The sequence below is a fragment of the Morone saxatilis genome, unplaced genomic scaffold, assembly GCF_004916995.1.
Source record: "Morone saxatilis isolate NCDOM2014 unplaced genomic scaffold, NCSU_SB_2.0 Contig5, whole genome shotgun sequence".
NCBI lineage: Eukaryota > Metazoa > Chordata > Actinopteri > Moronidae > Morone > Morone saxatilis.
The window spans coordinates 10,494,424-10,510,940 of record NW_023340095.1 but is presented as its reverse complement, the minus strand read 5'-3'; the positions used below and the strand labels follow the sequence as shown (position 1 = coordinate 10,510,940).

At 39.6% G+C, this 16,517-nt stretch overlaps 1 protein-coding gene across 1 annotated transcript in view; it reads left to right on the top strand.

Annotated features, from left to right (window-relative positions):
* The window catches only part of erbb4b (erb-b2 receptor tyrosine kinase 4b), a 293,042-nt gene that overhangs the window by 264,250 nt on the left and 12,275 nt on the right, over nucleotides 1-16,517 (top strand). The window contains 2 exon segments of the mRNA XM_035677324.1: nucleotides 13,202-13,357; nucleotides 15,401-15,476. Of these exon segments, the coding sequence (XP_035533217.1) occupies nucleotides 13,202-13,357; nucleotides 15,401-15,476 (232 nt within the window).

The following is a 16,517-nucleotide window of genomic DNA, read 5'->3' as shown; positions in this document are numbered from 1 at the left end:
TGAACCAGCCACCCTCTGGTTCCCAAGCCAAGTCCTACTGACTGAACTACTGCTGCCATGAGACCAACATTGATATTTTTGGCTTTCAGAAATCACCATCTGGCCCTGCAAATAAAAACTACAAAACTATCCATTCAAATGCACCACCTGTAGATATTATTGCATTATTTAGCATGTTATTGTGTAACCACTTTAGCAGATATTTAGTTGAATCTCTGCTTTAATTAGCAAGCTTAGCTCCCTCTGTTGTGATTTACTGTTACTGCAAATTATAGGCCACTGTAATTGAAGAGGACACAAATTAAGTGGGTCTGTGCCAGAAACCCGATCATACTGCTGCAGCTCTTTGGCTGCTGCTGACAGAGGCTGACCAGTAAGAATGACATTCCTCCGTTGTGTGTACTAATTAGCAAAGAGAGGAAGAGAGACAGAGTCAGACTGAAAAAGAGAACGAGCAAGAAATGGAGGGATAGTAGTAGATTACACCATGCCAAGTACATTAACATATCCATCTGGTGTCTCATTCTTCCTCCACTCCCACTCACCCCATTGGCCCCTGTTGCCCCCATCACAGGGCTTGAGTGGACCCTTCCAGGACAAGGTCATGTTGTTGGCATGTGTTATGAATCTGCCACCTGATCCCAAAGGTGCCTGTGGGGGCCTGGCACACCGGCATGCTGGCATGGTGGCGGTGGTGACTGTAGAAGTAAACTGACAGGAAGCAAGCCGTATTGGACAAGCTGGGTCACACATGCATGTACACACATAAAGTAGCACTTTTTTTTGTACCTGGCTTTACTTTTCTTTCTCCTTAACCTGTACGTCTCCCTCCACATCACAATACTATCGCGATATAAACTTAAAGCAACAATAATTTCATGTGTTAGTGGCATGCGTATGTGTGTGGAGGCCGCAGGAATTGGCAGTCCGTGCAGTCTCGTAGCCAGATTCTATGTGGGTCAGTGACGACCAAGTGTGCAACACAGTGCGATGTGGCCCGTACCTGGTATCTATGAGACAAAAAGATAACCAAACAGACAGATGGCATGACAGGAGTAGAGTCATTCTGTGGAAATATTGCAAGAAAAAAAGGGTTGCACCATAAGTGAGAGGGATTTGATATAATTTATTGAGTTAACCTTCTAAACCTTATAGCGTGAGTCCAAGATGTGCAGTGTTTTATTGTCATAATATAGAGGAAAAATCAAGCGTTATCTAGTATTAAAATCAGATCAGTGGGAAATCCAGGCCAAGTGTTACCTTTAAGCAGATGAGCTGTAACATCTCTTCATTTATCAAATTGACCAAACAATAGTATTTTGGCAACCTGGGAACACCTTGGAAGTCAGGTACCAAAAGCCGGTAACTGATACCTATGTGATATTCATGGGATATGCTTGTTTTTGCATTGCCATGAAAAACAAGTGCCCAACATATCATTGAGACTGAGGGGATGTTTTTACTCACAAATGGCTGCTGCAGAATGGCACACTGTTCCTCCGTCTGTTGCCCTGCATGAACTTTGAATCAGCGGTTCTAGATCCTGCATCATTTTTCTGATATGAAAGTGAAAATGACCCTTGAGGATTTTTGATGCACAGACTTCTCTTAGAATTTAGTGAACTGGTGCCTTTGCAGAGGCAGAGATAGAAAAATAAAGAGTGAGTTGCTGAAACATGCCCTTTCCAAACCATTGTTTCGTCTTTCATTTTGACCTATCAATATAGGATGATTCAATTAACATGGGGAAAAGACAGATGGGTTTCTGCTGAGTGTTTGTATTTCTTTGCCCTCACCATATATACACCTGCCCTTTTATATTTTATATTCATTTTGGTCTTGAATCCCTAAGACCCCATCAGAACATGATGTTGATGATAGGCTGTCATCCCTCTGCCAACCTCTATGACTCCTCCCTACATTATGTATCTTATATACACACAGACAACTGCATACTTCCAGAGTGTAAAACTACCTCTAGGTCAAGGAAAGAGACAGTAAAAGTAATAAAACCACAAAGAATTGATACTGCAAATATAACTTCATAATTTAAAGGACGGTTTAGCAGCTCTAATATTTCTAATACGTGACCCACACATCCTGTTGAGAAAGGAGAACTCTACTTCTGTCTTGTTAGGGTCTGGTGTTTTTGGTGGTGTGCAGACATTAAGGTATCTTTGGGGAGTCCAGCTTTCACTGAACAACATTCTTGGTAACGTTTTAGGTGGAGCTCAAGAATTTAAAACATTCTTCACCCAAACGTGACAATTGGTAATAATGTATATGTCATAATTTCGGCTGAAACCATTTTGAATCTGCATATTTATAAAGCACATGGCATTGTTTAGTCATCTTAAACAACTATACTGAAACTTCTTAAGAGGGAAAGGGACCATACATGTAATCTGAACAGCATTCTAATTCTATTGAATGTCTTACAGCATCAAACATCTGGTGAAGTGCTTGCTGACTCGCTGTGTTTAATGTATTCATATTGTACAAACTTAAGTTTCAGCTGGCATGAGAGTGTCTTTAAATGTCTAGTCATTACTTCATATGCACCAGTGATCATAACTGGCATCCATAGGGATTATAATTAGGGCCATTACTATAAATTCATTCCTTTGTGAAGGGGTGGTTGAAGCCAACAATTGTGATTTGGGCAAACAAGAAAGCTACATTTTAAATTCTCACATAAAACAGATTAGGTGATTCTGCTTTCTTTGCATTGCTGTCCCATTGTTCTTTATTTCTCTCACTGCCTAAGCATTTCTCTGTTGCTCCTTCTGGGTGGTGAGGTCAAAGGATACCCTTTATACATTCATTCATAAGAGCCAGCTGAATGAAGAGCTTCAAAAATATTAGCTTAACTTCCTCAAGCAAAGGGCTCTGGATGTTTTCTTCTCTTTTATTGTCTGAGGTTTTTGCTTTTGTTCGATTCACTTCATTAAGTGTCCAGTGTGTAACCATTATAATCTGCTACTTCACTGCCACTAAATATACTCACTGGTCCTTTTAAACAATTATTTATGTGAACATTAATTCTTCTCATTTAAAACAAAATTTGAATCCTTAATGTGTACAATAGAGAAGAAATGTTTGCTCCTAAGGCTTAAATGCATCAGTCTAAAAAAAATATGCTTATATTGCAGAATAAGCCTGGATTAATATGTATTTTACTAGCAAAGTATAGAAGCATGCATAAAAGAACCCAAAAGAGAGGTTATGATTATTCTTTGTGGATTGTTGATTAGATTTTTTCTTTGTTACTCAAATAGTTGATTTCTATTTACTGTCCTTTTTCTTGAACAATATTATGCAGGCTGACCAGGAGTCCCTGTTTTTTGTTTGTTTTTTTTACTTTCCCTGGCATAAGAAATACATTAATGAAATTTTATTGTAAAAATTCTGACTGGACGCAAATGTCAAATTTCTGCCAGAAACCAGACCATCTAATCACATTCATGAGCTGAACTTAGATTAAATCCTGACTTAGTTATTCAATTGGAAGCAGCAGATATGAATTCCATGACAGCAGGGTTGTTAACTTCAACAGCCGTGGCCAAGTGAGGTCATTCCCCGCTCAGCTGCCACAGTGACAGTTACAGGGAAGAGGTTGAGTCCCATTTAGAGTGATGGCTGCTTGACAGCTCTTCAGCAAAACACAACCACCCTCCCTCAGAATCATATCCTCATCTCCCAAGTAGAATACCACCGTCATGAAGTGAAACACAATCTTTTTAAGCACCTTATGCCATTTGGTACTTTCTTTACAAATCATTATGTGGTCAATGATCATTTATAGGCTCAGCAGTATCCATTCTCTCTGTCCTCTGTGATCTCTAAACATTACCCTCTGTAATATTGGTGATTGAAACTTTGCTCAGAAGTGAATTGAATGAGTGAATGGTTATGGGATAGTGGAAAAGTGTAACTAATCTTTTGTTTTAACCCGAGAATCTTGTTTCAAGCCTCCATGCTGACAAACATCAACCCTGTTGAATTGTCCTTGAGCAGGATCTGTTGGTGAACCTGATGCCTGACCTGACTGCAGAGATGTACAAAATAAAATAAAAAAAACCTTTTCACACACACGCCCTATATTTCCCCACACTGCTTTTTCAACTACAAGTCAAAGAGTGGGAGATAAAAAACAAAACAAAAACAAACTGTAGTCAGCTGTTATGTTAATGTAATATTATGCAGTAGTTCTTCACAAGTGTAAGTTACTGGGAAGGGGTCATGATGAGCTGTATGTTGGAGGCCTTATGTTGGTGTGGCAAGTAGGGCAGACATGGGCCAGCTCTGCTAAGTCTGGAGTATAAAGCCAATGTATAAGGTTATAGAAGTATTAATGACTAATGTCTTGTAACTTCACTTGGATCTGAGCCTTTTGACTTGAAAATATTTATTTTCCCTACATATTAAAAGGTATGTTATTTAAAAAGTGTGCCACGAATAAGTTAATTTCCTGATCATTAACGTTATTCATTCCTAGCAAGTCAACATTTAATTTCCCAGATTCACTTTGTTTGAACCAATCCGACAGCATCCAATCAAGTTGCGGGAGAACCATGAATAATAACATAATGTTCATGACCACAACTTGGGAAAAAAAAGATTCAAAAGCTTTTGTTTGGTTCATTCTGTTATTAAAATGACGTTACATTTGGTGAAGAGCACATTTTGATTGGTTTAGGACATGGGACTTGACTTGGGAGTGCAAAGACTTGAGACTCACTTGTGTCTTGCTCCCAACCTGAGATCTCCCTGTAATAAAACCATTTACATAAAGCTTTGTAAAACATTTATTCAGCCCTGATGTGCTCCAATAATGTTTTGATGAAGCCATAAGCCTTTTTCAAGTTAAGAAAGTGCCACACATCCCACAATGCTTTTTAAGGATACAGAGTCAGGATTAGTTGGAGAGGTTGGTCCTGAGAGAGCATAGTAATTCAAACCGGATATTTGTGGAAAAGAATGCTGAGATCTATGTTTTGTGTGTATAAATGCCAATGCCTTTTCCATAAATTTTAGCTGGTTTTAATAAATTAAATGAAACTATTGGGATTTGTAACAAATTCTAACTACCTATCCAACATAAATACCAGTATATTGGCTGTTCTTTTCTGTTAATATATAATGTTTACTCCCAGGAGAAGTACTCCTCCAAAATAGCCCCATTAATCAAATGCTTAGTTTTATACTTATTGTTGGCTGTTAATTCAATGTAATGTTGATATAAATGTTTTTTTCGCCTGGGCACAAAACAATGGTTCTGATTTGGATAATACAGAAAGTGTGGTGTTTGGAAAATGTTAACATCATATGGCATATTTTTGAAGCCACAAATCATTTAACGGCTAGAGATTAGAATTATGTATTCATTCCAACACACAATGCAAAACAAAAAGTATCCAGTAAAGTTGCAGACACTTTTTCATTCGAGATCCGTATTTGTTTATCCATTTCTTTAATCATCACAAGTCTTTTGTTGTCTGAATATTAATTAAAAGTGATGTGTGTGTATGCATGTGTGTGTGTTCAGATAGGAGGGACTAACCCTCCTCCATGCTAGGTGCGGCAGTGGAATCTGCATTAAGCATTCATCAGAGAGAATAAATGTAAATGGACAAGGTTTCCCCTCACACACTGCTAACACAGTCTGAGAACAGACAAATTGTTCATATTCAAGCTGCCCCGTAATGTCATTTTGTAAATTCATTCTGACATGGGAGCTCAAAATGAAATGAAAGCCTACTGCTTTCATCATTATTGTGTTATCACCCCCCCATCCTTCTCTCAGTTTCTCTTCCACATTGGTTTGATTCGTTTCACCTCATTCCTTAAACAGTGATTCACCTTCTCCCATGCCCACTGGGATCTTTTTATATCCAAACCATACATTAAACATGTGCTACGTCAAGCAGATGCTTCATTGGTGTCACAGACCTCCAATAAACCTGCACTGTTATTCACAATATGATAACACAAAATAGACAGTCACCAATCATGTGCCCTCCAGAAATACTGGCATCCTACTTAAATTGAGCCAAAGAAGCAGTACAATAAAAGAGAAAAACAGCACAGATGACTCATGCGCTCTTGATGCATATTCTGTGCTCAGAATAAAATTACTTTCATTCACAGTAATTATAGTTTTGTAATGGGTCTAGTATCATGCACTTGAAATGAGAATAGTATCCCACAACAACACACATCATTTAAGTGAAAAGCTAATCAAAGTAAATTTCACTGCGATTTGGTATTGATTTAGAGGATATAATATTATAATTTTATAAAGAGTATGGTCTGGAACATCTCTGTATGAATAAGTGTGAATGGAATTGAAAAATAATTATAGTACTCCGTACTGCTTTACAAGTTTACTGCAGGTGTGGCAGGGAGAGGGCACTAGTAAATGCTTGAGCTATACCAAATGAATGAATTTGTTTTTGTTAGAAATGCTTTTTAAGGTAACTTTGGGCTAAACATTTGGTATAATAAAGTTTAATGTTAAATTGATATAATGCTCACATTGGCTGCTAAAGCACATTTGTGGGAGACACAAAGTTTGGAAAGTTTAAGTAAAGTAAAAGAGCATGCTTCCAGTATTTATGCTAAGCTAGGCTAATTGTTGCAGCAGTTGGCAAATGTATGGCAAACAGAGCAAATTGTGCATTTTATTAACAGAAATATAACTAGTCTCTATTCCAAATATCATAATCTTTCTATTTTTTAGCTACTTAAAGAACAGTTTCATCTTAATCATGGATTACAAATAATGAAAATAAATATGAATCACCTAACACACACTCACTAAAAGAAGAGAACACACAAGAGGTTTATATAGCCTCTGTAGGATGTTAAATCTCATTAGAAGTGTTTCCTTACGAATAACATTGAATCAGGATGAATCACTTGATTATAGATTTCAGTGTGTGGTGTTTGTGTGTGTGTGTGTGGTGTGTGTGTGTGTGTGTGTGTTGACAGCTTCCTCTGTATGGACTGTGTTTGCTGTGTCTATCTTGCCAGAATAAACAACAGTGGGAAGTGCCAGCCGGTGAAAAATGGGCACCACCTCTCCTCGCTCTTCTCCTATTGATTTAATCTTCACAGCCTTTGCCACTCCACCCTCCTCCCCCCACTAAAAAAAAATCTGTCTCGACAAAACACATCTGAGGACAATCCCCTCCACTTGGCTTTTGTTCGCATGACTCTTTGAAATAAACATAAATAACCATGACGGGAGGTCAGAATATTTTCTGGGAGAGCAGTAATTCTCTGGGCTGGTGAGAGGGCGGTAAAGCATCCTGTAGCACTGCATGCCCTGTTCACCTTCCCTTCTTCGTCGATGAATTACATTTTCTTTATACTAAATAATTACTCTGCTTGTAATCTTTACTTTTAACAAACCTACAGTAAGTCAAGCAGGAATTAGTAATGTATTGTTACCTGTGTGCAGTGACAGTTGCAGACTGATGGGGACAAAAAAAAGGTGACAGAGTGGTTGAGGTTACACATAATGGTTTTGTAATAAACTGGTAATTTCCCCACAATTTCTATGTGATTCAAAGCTTACCTTTTTGCTCCCTTTAGCCATGAGAGTTTTTTTCCTCGGCTTTCTTTTCCATGTAAAATCCTAAGGCGCAGGGGTTGGGGCATAGGCCTGATCTCTACTGATTGGTAAGCAGACCTTGTCTGGAGGTGCGATCATAACAGAGTCTATCTAAAGGCGTGGATTTTTCTCTGGTGGCTGGCTTACCTGAATAACAGGTAGCTGCTCCACAAGACTGGCAGTTGGTTCCTGGCTGTCTCATTCCCAAGCGTCTGCTGGCAATTACAACAACCTCTGGTCATTGGAGTTTGCTGTTCATCATGTCCCGCATGAGCAGGGTGCGGGTGAGAGGATGAGAGGCAACCGAGGGTAAGGAAAAAAGAAGATAAGATAAAGAAATAGTTTTTTCGCTACTCGGAGTGCGGGGGTGCGTGCACCACTGCGGCGCGTCCCACTCGCACCGCGGTTCGAGGCAGCCTGCCGCGTGTGCAATCTCCATTTGCTGCAAATTCAAAAGTTCACGGTTTGCCAAGCCATCTTTCTCCCTTCCACTGCTAATGGTCTCGAAAATGAGAAACTTACTGGGGCCGGGGGCGCGGATTTATTGTACTGCAAAAAAGAATCTGTCAGTCTGGTGAAAGGCGCTGGGCAGGCTGGGTATATCATGACATACATGCACACAGAGGACGGTGTGGCTTTGGAAGTCTGGAGCAACGTCCGTCTAGTGGCCGACCCTTCGCGCGTGGGTGGGTTTCGTGATGGTCTCCACCATGGCAGTACCTCAGCGCATATCCCAAGTCGTCCTTTTATGTCTTTTCAATTCCAGCCTGTTCTGTGTTACTCAAGGCTACAAACTACATGCTTGCAAGAGCTGAGCAGAAACGACTGGAGAGAAGAAGAGTCACGAGGAGAGAGAGATGAAAGTCACACATCATCAGACCCACTGCTGTTTTGATGCTGAGCATCCTCCTTCTTTTTCTACAGCGTCAGCTTTCACTTTCTTCAGTGTCACCTTTTTCCGTAACCTCCCTGTTGACTCTTGAACATCGAGGTCACACTGCATCAAAAGCAACAGTCAAGTTACCGGCGAATGTTGAGAAATTATTAGTATTAGCTGCTTAAGCAAGCCTGTACACATCAGCATTCATCAACTTATTCATACATTTAGATTGTGTCTGATAATAACATGGTTATAATGATGGTAGATGTGGATCAGATCTTTTTTGTGATTTAACATGTAAGTAGGAGAAGATGTACAAGTCATTACGTGTACATTTATATCAAGGTAATTTTGGCAATCATACACAACTCCACTGTTGTGTTATAGTTTGGAAAAATGCTTCCAATATTTTTTATTAGTCCACTTAAGCTGCCAGGAGTTCATAGAATCTAGTAACAAATGCCAAGTTGGCAAACTATGGTTAGCAGCTGAGCTAACATTTGGCTCATTGGAACCGGTGGGGGTCGCTTCTGCGGTGCTGTGGTTGGCCTTCGTGGCTGATTGTTGATCTGCATATAACCCTACAAGGCTACAGTGTAGTAGTTTAGAAAATGCAAAAGAAGAAAGAAAAGGAATTATGTTTTTACTGGGCTACGCCTTCATGAACCGTCATCAGTGAGAGAGTGCTGTACACTTTCGCAGATTCCTGATTCCATGAATCATTAGGTGGGACTTTAGTGTTTTAGATCTCTTATGGTGTCTAGCAGCTGCAGTCTCTCTTAAATGATGTAAAAAACATCCTGTCATACGCAACTGTTTGGTCGTTGGTTTAACTAACTTAAACAGACATGCAAATCAAAATCAAACAAGCACAAACCTTTAATTCAATTGATTGTGACATCTATAATGTCATCTGAAATGAGACTAACAAACTGTCCAGAATGTATCCTTACTGTCAGTAAATCATACAAATCTCTGACACTCACCATCTTGTACATATTTTAACAGTGTCTTATCCATCCATGCAGTCATCTCAAACATGAGGTTGTGCGGAGGAGCTGAATAATCAGTTGAAATGAAAGGAATGGTAGTTCAGTCAGCTAACAGGTTGTGCGCATGGAGCCTGATTTTGCGGAGCTTGATAGAGTGAGACGGCCTTACAGGTGTGAGCATGAGTTAGGAGAATGTAGAGTTTTTTGTTAAAAAAAAGTAATGCTACTGGCCTTACATTAAAGTTTTGTTGTAGTTTTGAGGCGTTCGGGCGGGGTGCGTGCGTGCTGGCGATCGTGCGTGCTGAGAGGATGGGAGGTGTTTAAGAAGAGACGTTGCACGTACTGCAGTACACCAGTACTTGTTTGTGTGTGGTTGGAGGAGGAGCGTGAGAGTTAAAGGAATAGCGAGAGAGTGTCGAGGAGAAGAGCAGACAAGGACAGAATGCGCTTTGAAGTCAGAGTGAAGTGGGCGCGGGTGCTGAGATCGTATGCGAGTGAGTTGATGACATGGAGAAGTGAGGGCCACGGAGAGGCGTGGGCCAAATGTGTGAGGCCTACTGTCAGTAATCAGAATCTCTGAGCACCGACGCATCTTTGTTGGATAATATTTCAACCCCAGTGCTGGCATATGAAAAAACGTTACCTGCTGGCTACGTTGGTCCATAAGTGCATAAAACGTAGCAGGGGTCTTACAATAATGGCCTTAAATTGTATTCACTGGTTTTACATTTTTTCTGCCTTTCTTTTATTTTTGATGTGTTTGGCGTCCAAGTCACATGACTTTCAAAGGATCGGGCCCGGCCGGTGAGATACAAAAAACATGGCGGAACATTTCTCTATTTTAGTGAAAAAATTCAATATTTGAGTTAGTTTCTGGCATAAGAAATGCGTTTTGATTAAATTTCTAGCGAGAAATTATTTAGTTTTATTGTTTCATAATATCACTCAGTGAATGTACATAATGCCCACCTCGCTTGCTCGTGTGTTAGAAGGATTTTAGGATCTCGCCAGAATAATGTTGAAAACTGAAACGTTTTGGTTGCTCGAAGGGACGCTGCAATTCCACATAGTGGTTGAGAGGGGTAGGAAGTATCCTGTCTTAAAGAATTTGTGTTTTTTATAACGCACTACACAGTAGTACTGACTCTCGAAATTATCGCTTTTTAATGAATCACGGCCTTTCAGTTATTCTTGATAGCGAAGTTAGCAAAGTTTGGCGCGGGAGCGGTGAGAGAGGTGAGGACCGGCCGCTTTTGCGTCAAGTGAGCAGAGCAGTGTGCGCGCTGGGTTTCCTGTTTTAGTTCAAATATCTTCATTAAACAATACAATTGTTTCTTTTCTTTAGCATTAGGATCAGTTATACATGCAGTATAAGTTTTATTATGTACACAGTGTGTGATATTTTTATATTATGTTTAGGGTAGAATATGTTTTTCACAACCATATAAACGAGGAAACGGACAACGGTTGCTGATGTCAACGACAGAGTAGCTGAAGGGGGGGTCAATGGGAGTTGTAGTTTTTAAAAAAAAATATAATCCAGGTTTCCCTGGAAAATTGGAAAGTTGTTAATGATATCGTTAATTGGATGTCAAGACACCTTTTTGGCTGTCAGACTTTAAAATGTTTTGTTCAATGGGGATTTTGGTTATTTTTAACGAGGCGAAGCGAGTGGTTATGTGTACATTCAGCTGAGTGAATATTATGAAAAGTAAAATAACATATTTTCTCGCTAGATATGATTTAATCAAAAGAAGGGCGCAGTTTGGTATGCAGAATACTAACTCAGAACAGTATTGATTTTGTCACTAAAAATGATGGAGAAATTGCCGCCGAGTTTTGTGTGCTCGACGCCGGGGTGAGTCTTGAATAGTCATGTGACGTGGACGCAAAATCGAATATGAAAAGAAAGTTAGGCAGAAAAAATTTATACAGTGATACAATTTAGAGCCATGGATTGTCAACCCCTCTACTTTTCATTTTGACCAAGCAGTAGCCAGGTACGTTTTATATGAGACCTGGGATTGCATTATTGGTAGGAGCAGGTGTTTAGTGTGTGGTTGTGGTTTGTGGTGTAGGGTGTGTGTGTGTATGACAATGGCTTTATTTCATTTAGGTCATATAATGTCTGCACTTTATGTGTATTTTGTAATTCACAACCAGCTTAACATAGATGATATTTTATTAGTTCTTCTGTCAACTTCTTTCCATCCTCCATCAGACACATTCACACACACATTGACACACACACACACATTTACAGATGCACCCATGTGAGTTGCATGTCTGTAGGTGTGTGCTTGAGCTACATGTTCTCTCCTGGGGGGTATCCAAATGAGGCAGTGTGATTATAGCCTCACCAAAGTAATCTCACCTCTTAGACTGCCGCCACTCAACCCCACCCCTCCTTCTCTCTCCTCTTATATCCACTCCTCTTTTCTTTCCAGCCCATTCCAGCTAAATCCAATTTGTTTTGGTTTCAAATAAGGCCTTGTTTTTCTGTGCTCTAGCCACTTCAAACAAAGTAGCTTCTGTTATTGCTCGTCCAATTTGAAATAGTGCCCCCACCTCCTCATCTTTCTTTCCCTTCAGATACGATCTTTCTTTCTCTTCAGGTCCACTCTTGCAGGGATGCACAATAGGCACTGTAGGCTGTAGATGCGCTACTGAAAAAGCTTTTACACAACTATACAGAGCTGTTCTTTTGTAGCTTGAGGACATTATTGGCATTTTGTGTCAGACTGAACTTCTTTATCTGATTATCTGGTTGTGATGCTAATTCTCATACCCAATTTATTCATCTGTAAGTGTGTGTGTGGGTTTGTGTTTGTCTAACAGGTTGATATAGTTTTTTCAAAGGCTGACACAAAATAGCTGTCCATGTTTGACCCTCAAAGGGGTTATGAATACTTTTTACTGGAAAAAGAAATACATGTTGTGGTTAAATCACATGGCCACTTGAATCTGAACACTTATGAATGTCGGACAAAAATGTATTTTCTTTTGTTCATGGCAGATAATCATTATTAATTCAAGTATGGACAGGGAGAAAGAGCAGAGAGGTAGCTTCTTAATTGTTCAGTAAATGTATTAAATAAAAAGTTTTACTCCAACATTCCTCACTCCTATGGGTCCTGTCTTTAATTGAAAACCTGCCTCTGGGTTGATGCTTATGGATGCTGCTGCTATTGCATTGCCAAGCATGTGGCAATAAAGAGGGCTTTTCCACAGTCTAGTTGTTGATTGATGTGAATTATAGCCATAAAAATAACAATGAGGTGGTAATGATGATGACACGAATAATTATAGAAATTCTAATGGGGTCTTGATGGTGGTTGTAATGATAGTGATGATGATGATGAAGACAGATGGTGATGTTGAACAGGAATCATACTTGCACGTGTGTTTATGTCAGTTACTGCATACTAGCGCACACAGTTACGTCTATTGTATATAAATGACCTCGATTGGGCGCCCGGTTAGCTCAGTTGGTAGAGCTGGCGACCCATGTACCGAGGCTGAGTCCTTGAGTCCGACCTGCTACCCTTTGCTGTGTGCCATCCCCTCTCTTTCTGCCCCCCTTTCCTGTCTGCCTTCGGCTGTCTCTATCAATTAAATGCAATAAAAAAGCCCCAAAAAATACCTAAAAATAATAATAAATGACCTAGACAGGAAATAATTGTTCTGTGTGTGTGTCTGTGTGTGTTGCAGGGGATGATGTATTTGGAGGAGCGCAGGCTGGTTCACAGGGATTTGGCAGCCCGAAATGTCCTCGTCAAATCTCCCAACCACATCAAGATCACCGACTTTGGTCTGGCTCGCCTGCTGGATGTTAATGAGAAGGAATATAATGCTGATGGAGGAAAGGTAAATCCAGTCATCACTCTGTGACACATGAAATCTACTCTATCCGACAAGTAAACAAATTTGTTTGACATCTTTGAGCCTCACACTGTACTGTGCAATACTATGGGGAGAATAGTAGTAGTAGTTCTTTAAATGTCCTACAAGGAGTTTTTAACTGGTTCTGAAACAGTCTCAGTTTTTGACCTACATAAACAAAACCATCAGTGAGAAGGCTGGATATTTCCATAAAGTTATTCTTAATGCCACCAGCTGCCACCAGGTCGGATTTGGGAAGATTCCCGTCTAAATCAGACAAAACGAGGCAGTGGAAAAAACACTGCTTTTGTCCACAGGGGCCTCCAAAATCAACACAAAAAGAAAGATTCTTGTAGCTGCTTAAAGCTACTACTACTACTCATACTTCTTTGATGTCTGATTGCAGAGAATTAGATAAGTAGCTCGATATTACTCTCACATCTATACAGTGATTATAAAGCTACAGACCATGTCACTATAACTGCTTCTTAGACAGAACATGAGCGAGTTTTGAAGGCAACACAAATGTGTTGTGTAACGTGTAACATCAATGTAAAGTCGCAAGTAGCCACTTTCCCAGTGCTTTCTGAATCTTATTCATGAACATACAGAGACACAAGGAAAAAGATTACGATTACAGAGATATGGTGAGTCAGAGGCTAAGCTAAATAAAAACACAGACACACTTCCACAGAGATGATCAGGACGTCTGTTGCTAGATAGCTTACAGGTCGTACGTCTGTAGGTAGCGTGTGTGACAGTAAAAATTTGCATTCCTTTCTTTCTGAACACACTTGTCGAGTCTCCACTTGTTGCTTTGCAACCTCACAGTGACAAGACTCCAGGAAGTGACTGCTCCAGGCCAAGAAATAGCCTAGCTCTAACCCCCCATAAAACTACAACTGTTGTTTAAACACACATTAAAGCCGCACTAAAAATTACTTTTTTGTCATATTTGCTGAAATCCACTTTATCCTGACAGTAGAACATGAGACAGATCATCTGTGAAAGGAATCAAGTCTTTTCGCTTCTCGTAGTGCTCCTAATGGCATTTCCAAAAATCCACCATGCATGAACAAACACACCCAAAACGTCGGTAGATGCTATATTATAATCTACTGGTATGTACCATATTATCGGTTGAGCCTGCCATGACTGACCTTATTATCTGCTTTTATTATCTGCTGTTTGATGTGTTTGGTTTCCAAGGTTCAGTGAGATACAATATTATTGAAATACTGTTTTGAACATTATTGACATGGTGCAAAAGACAACAATAGACATTAATATTAATTAGGGTTTTATATCCTCAGGGGGGAACTTAGCCCATCACAAAAGACAGTTTTAGTGGAGTCAGTGAGATACTATTCTGCTCTATTGGACCGTTTTATTTACTTTTGGGGAATGAAGATCTCTAAACCCTATAAACGTAGTAAACAAATATGTCCTTGGAGCTCTCTGTACACAAGCTTCTGGCCTCTTCAAATCTTTGTTCATCCTTTTCCTCTTCTGTATTTAGTTTTAAAACCCTCTCTTCTCAGGAAAGCCTATTTCATCCTCTCTCATCCCCTTTTCTAGTGTGTCCATCATGGTTTGTGTCATCACTGGTATTCTGGTATTATCCCCTCCACTGAGAGAAAGACAGACACACTCTAACCTCCGACACCCCCCTCCACTCAACCTCCATCACTGTAATCAATAAAATTGGCCTTCAAATCTAATCACAGTGTTAAGCCGCATCCCCACCTTATTCCAATGCAGCTGGAGCTTGTGTGTGCATGTGTGTGTATATATGTCTTTGTCTTCTCTTTCACCAAACCTTGTTTTCCTTCATTCTGTTATACAACTCTTGTCTGTAACACAGTTTATACAGTCAGTGTATGCCCACCAAAAGATCCCACCAAAAGATGATCCTAGTTTAGTCTGAACCCAACACTTTTGTAGTTAGTTTCCTTATCAGTTTCAACTCTTTTTAATGGCAAATGTTGCATGCATATAAAACAGATGTGCTATTCATTTACCTGACAGATGCCCATCAAATGGATGGCCCTGGAGTGTATTCATTACAGGAAGTTCACGCATCAGAGTGACGTTTGGAGTTACGGTAAGCTTCAAAATTTTCTTTTAGGCAATTTGTCTGAAGTGGACAAAACCATGAGGGTTATATATCAGACAGACCAAATTATTTCCAGCTTTAAGATTTGCGAAATTCTTTTTTGCTTTATCACATTGCAAAAATAAAAGCTTTTTTTCTATTTTGGAGATGGGAAGACCGACTACAATGCTTTTATCTCTTCATGTAGAACTCAGTCATGCCTCTTTCACCTGCAGCTAGTTCAAAATGCAGCAGCGAGCTTCCTCACAAAAAGACAGACCAAATCACCCCTGTGATATCCTACCTTTACTGGCTACCCATGAAATATGAAATTGATTTTTGAAAGTATGTGTTTTTGAAACACTGCATGGGCTGGCACCAGTTTAGTCTTCATTGGTCCTCTTTCTTAGTAGACTCAGACAGTCAAAGTCCAGTTTACCCTCACTGTCAGGTCTTACTCATATATTGTCAATATTTGATCTTATCATTCTGTGTGTGCATTTGAGTCCCTTTAATTATTAATGTAACTATATTGTCTCTTTAATGTATCTGTTCAGTTATATACCTATTTATATTCATTTTAACTATTGTCCATAAAGCAGGTTCAAGGTTATTTTATTGTCATTTACAATACAAGGTTGTAGAATGAAATTGAGATACAGTTCCCTTTATGCTACTATTAAAAAACAAAATAAAAATTGATTAATGAGTCATAAAAATTTAAAATTAAAAAAATGCTAATTTGTATGATGAATTGATGAGGAAGAATTTAACAGTCTCACAGCCTAAGGGAAGAAATCTTTAAGTCTGGTGGTACGGCAGAGGAAGCTCCTGTACCTCTTCACAGATGGCAGCAGGGTGAACAAGCTGTGGTGAGGGTGGGTACTGTCTATCAGTGTCCTTTGGGTTCTGCACAGGCACCTTTGCTCATACTGGGTAGCTGAGTACCAATGATCTTCTGGGTAGTTTTAATCACCCACTGCAGAGTCCTCCTGTTCTAGTCTGTGCACACCCCATGCCAATTTGTGATAAATGTTTTCTATAAATGAA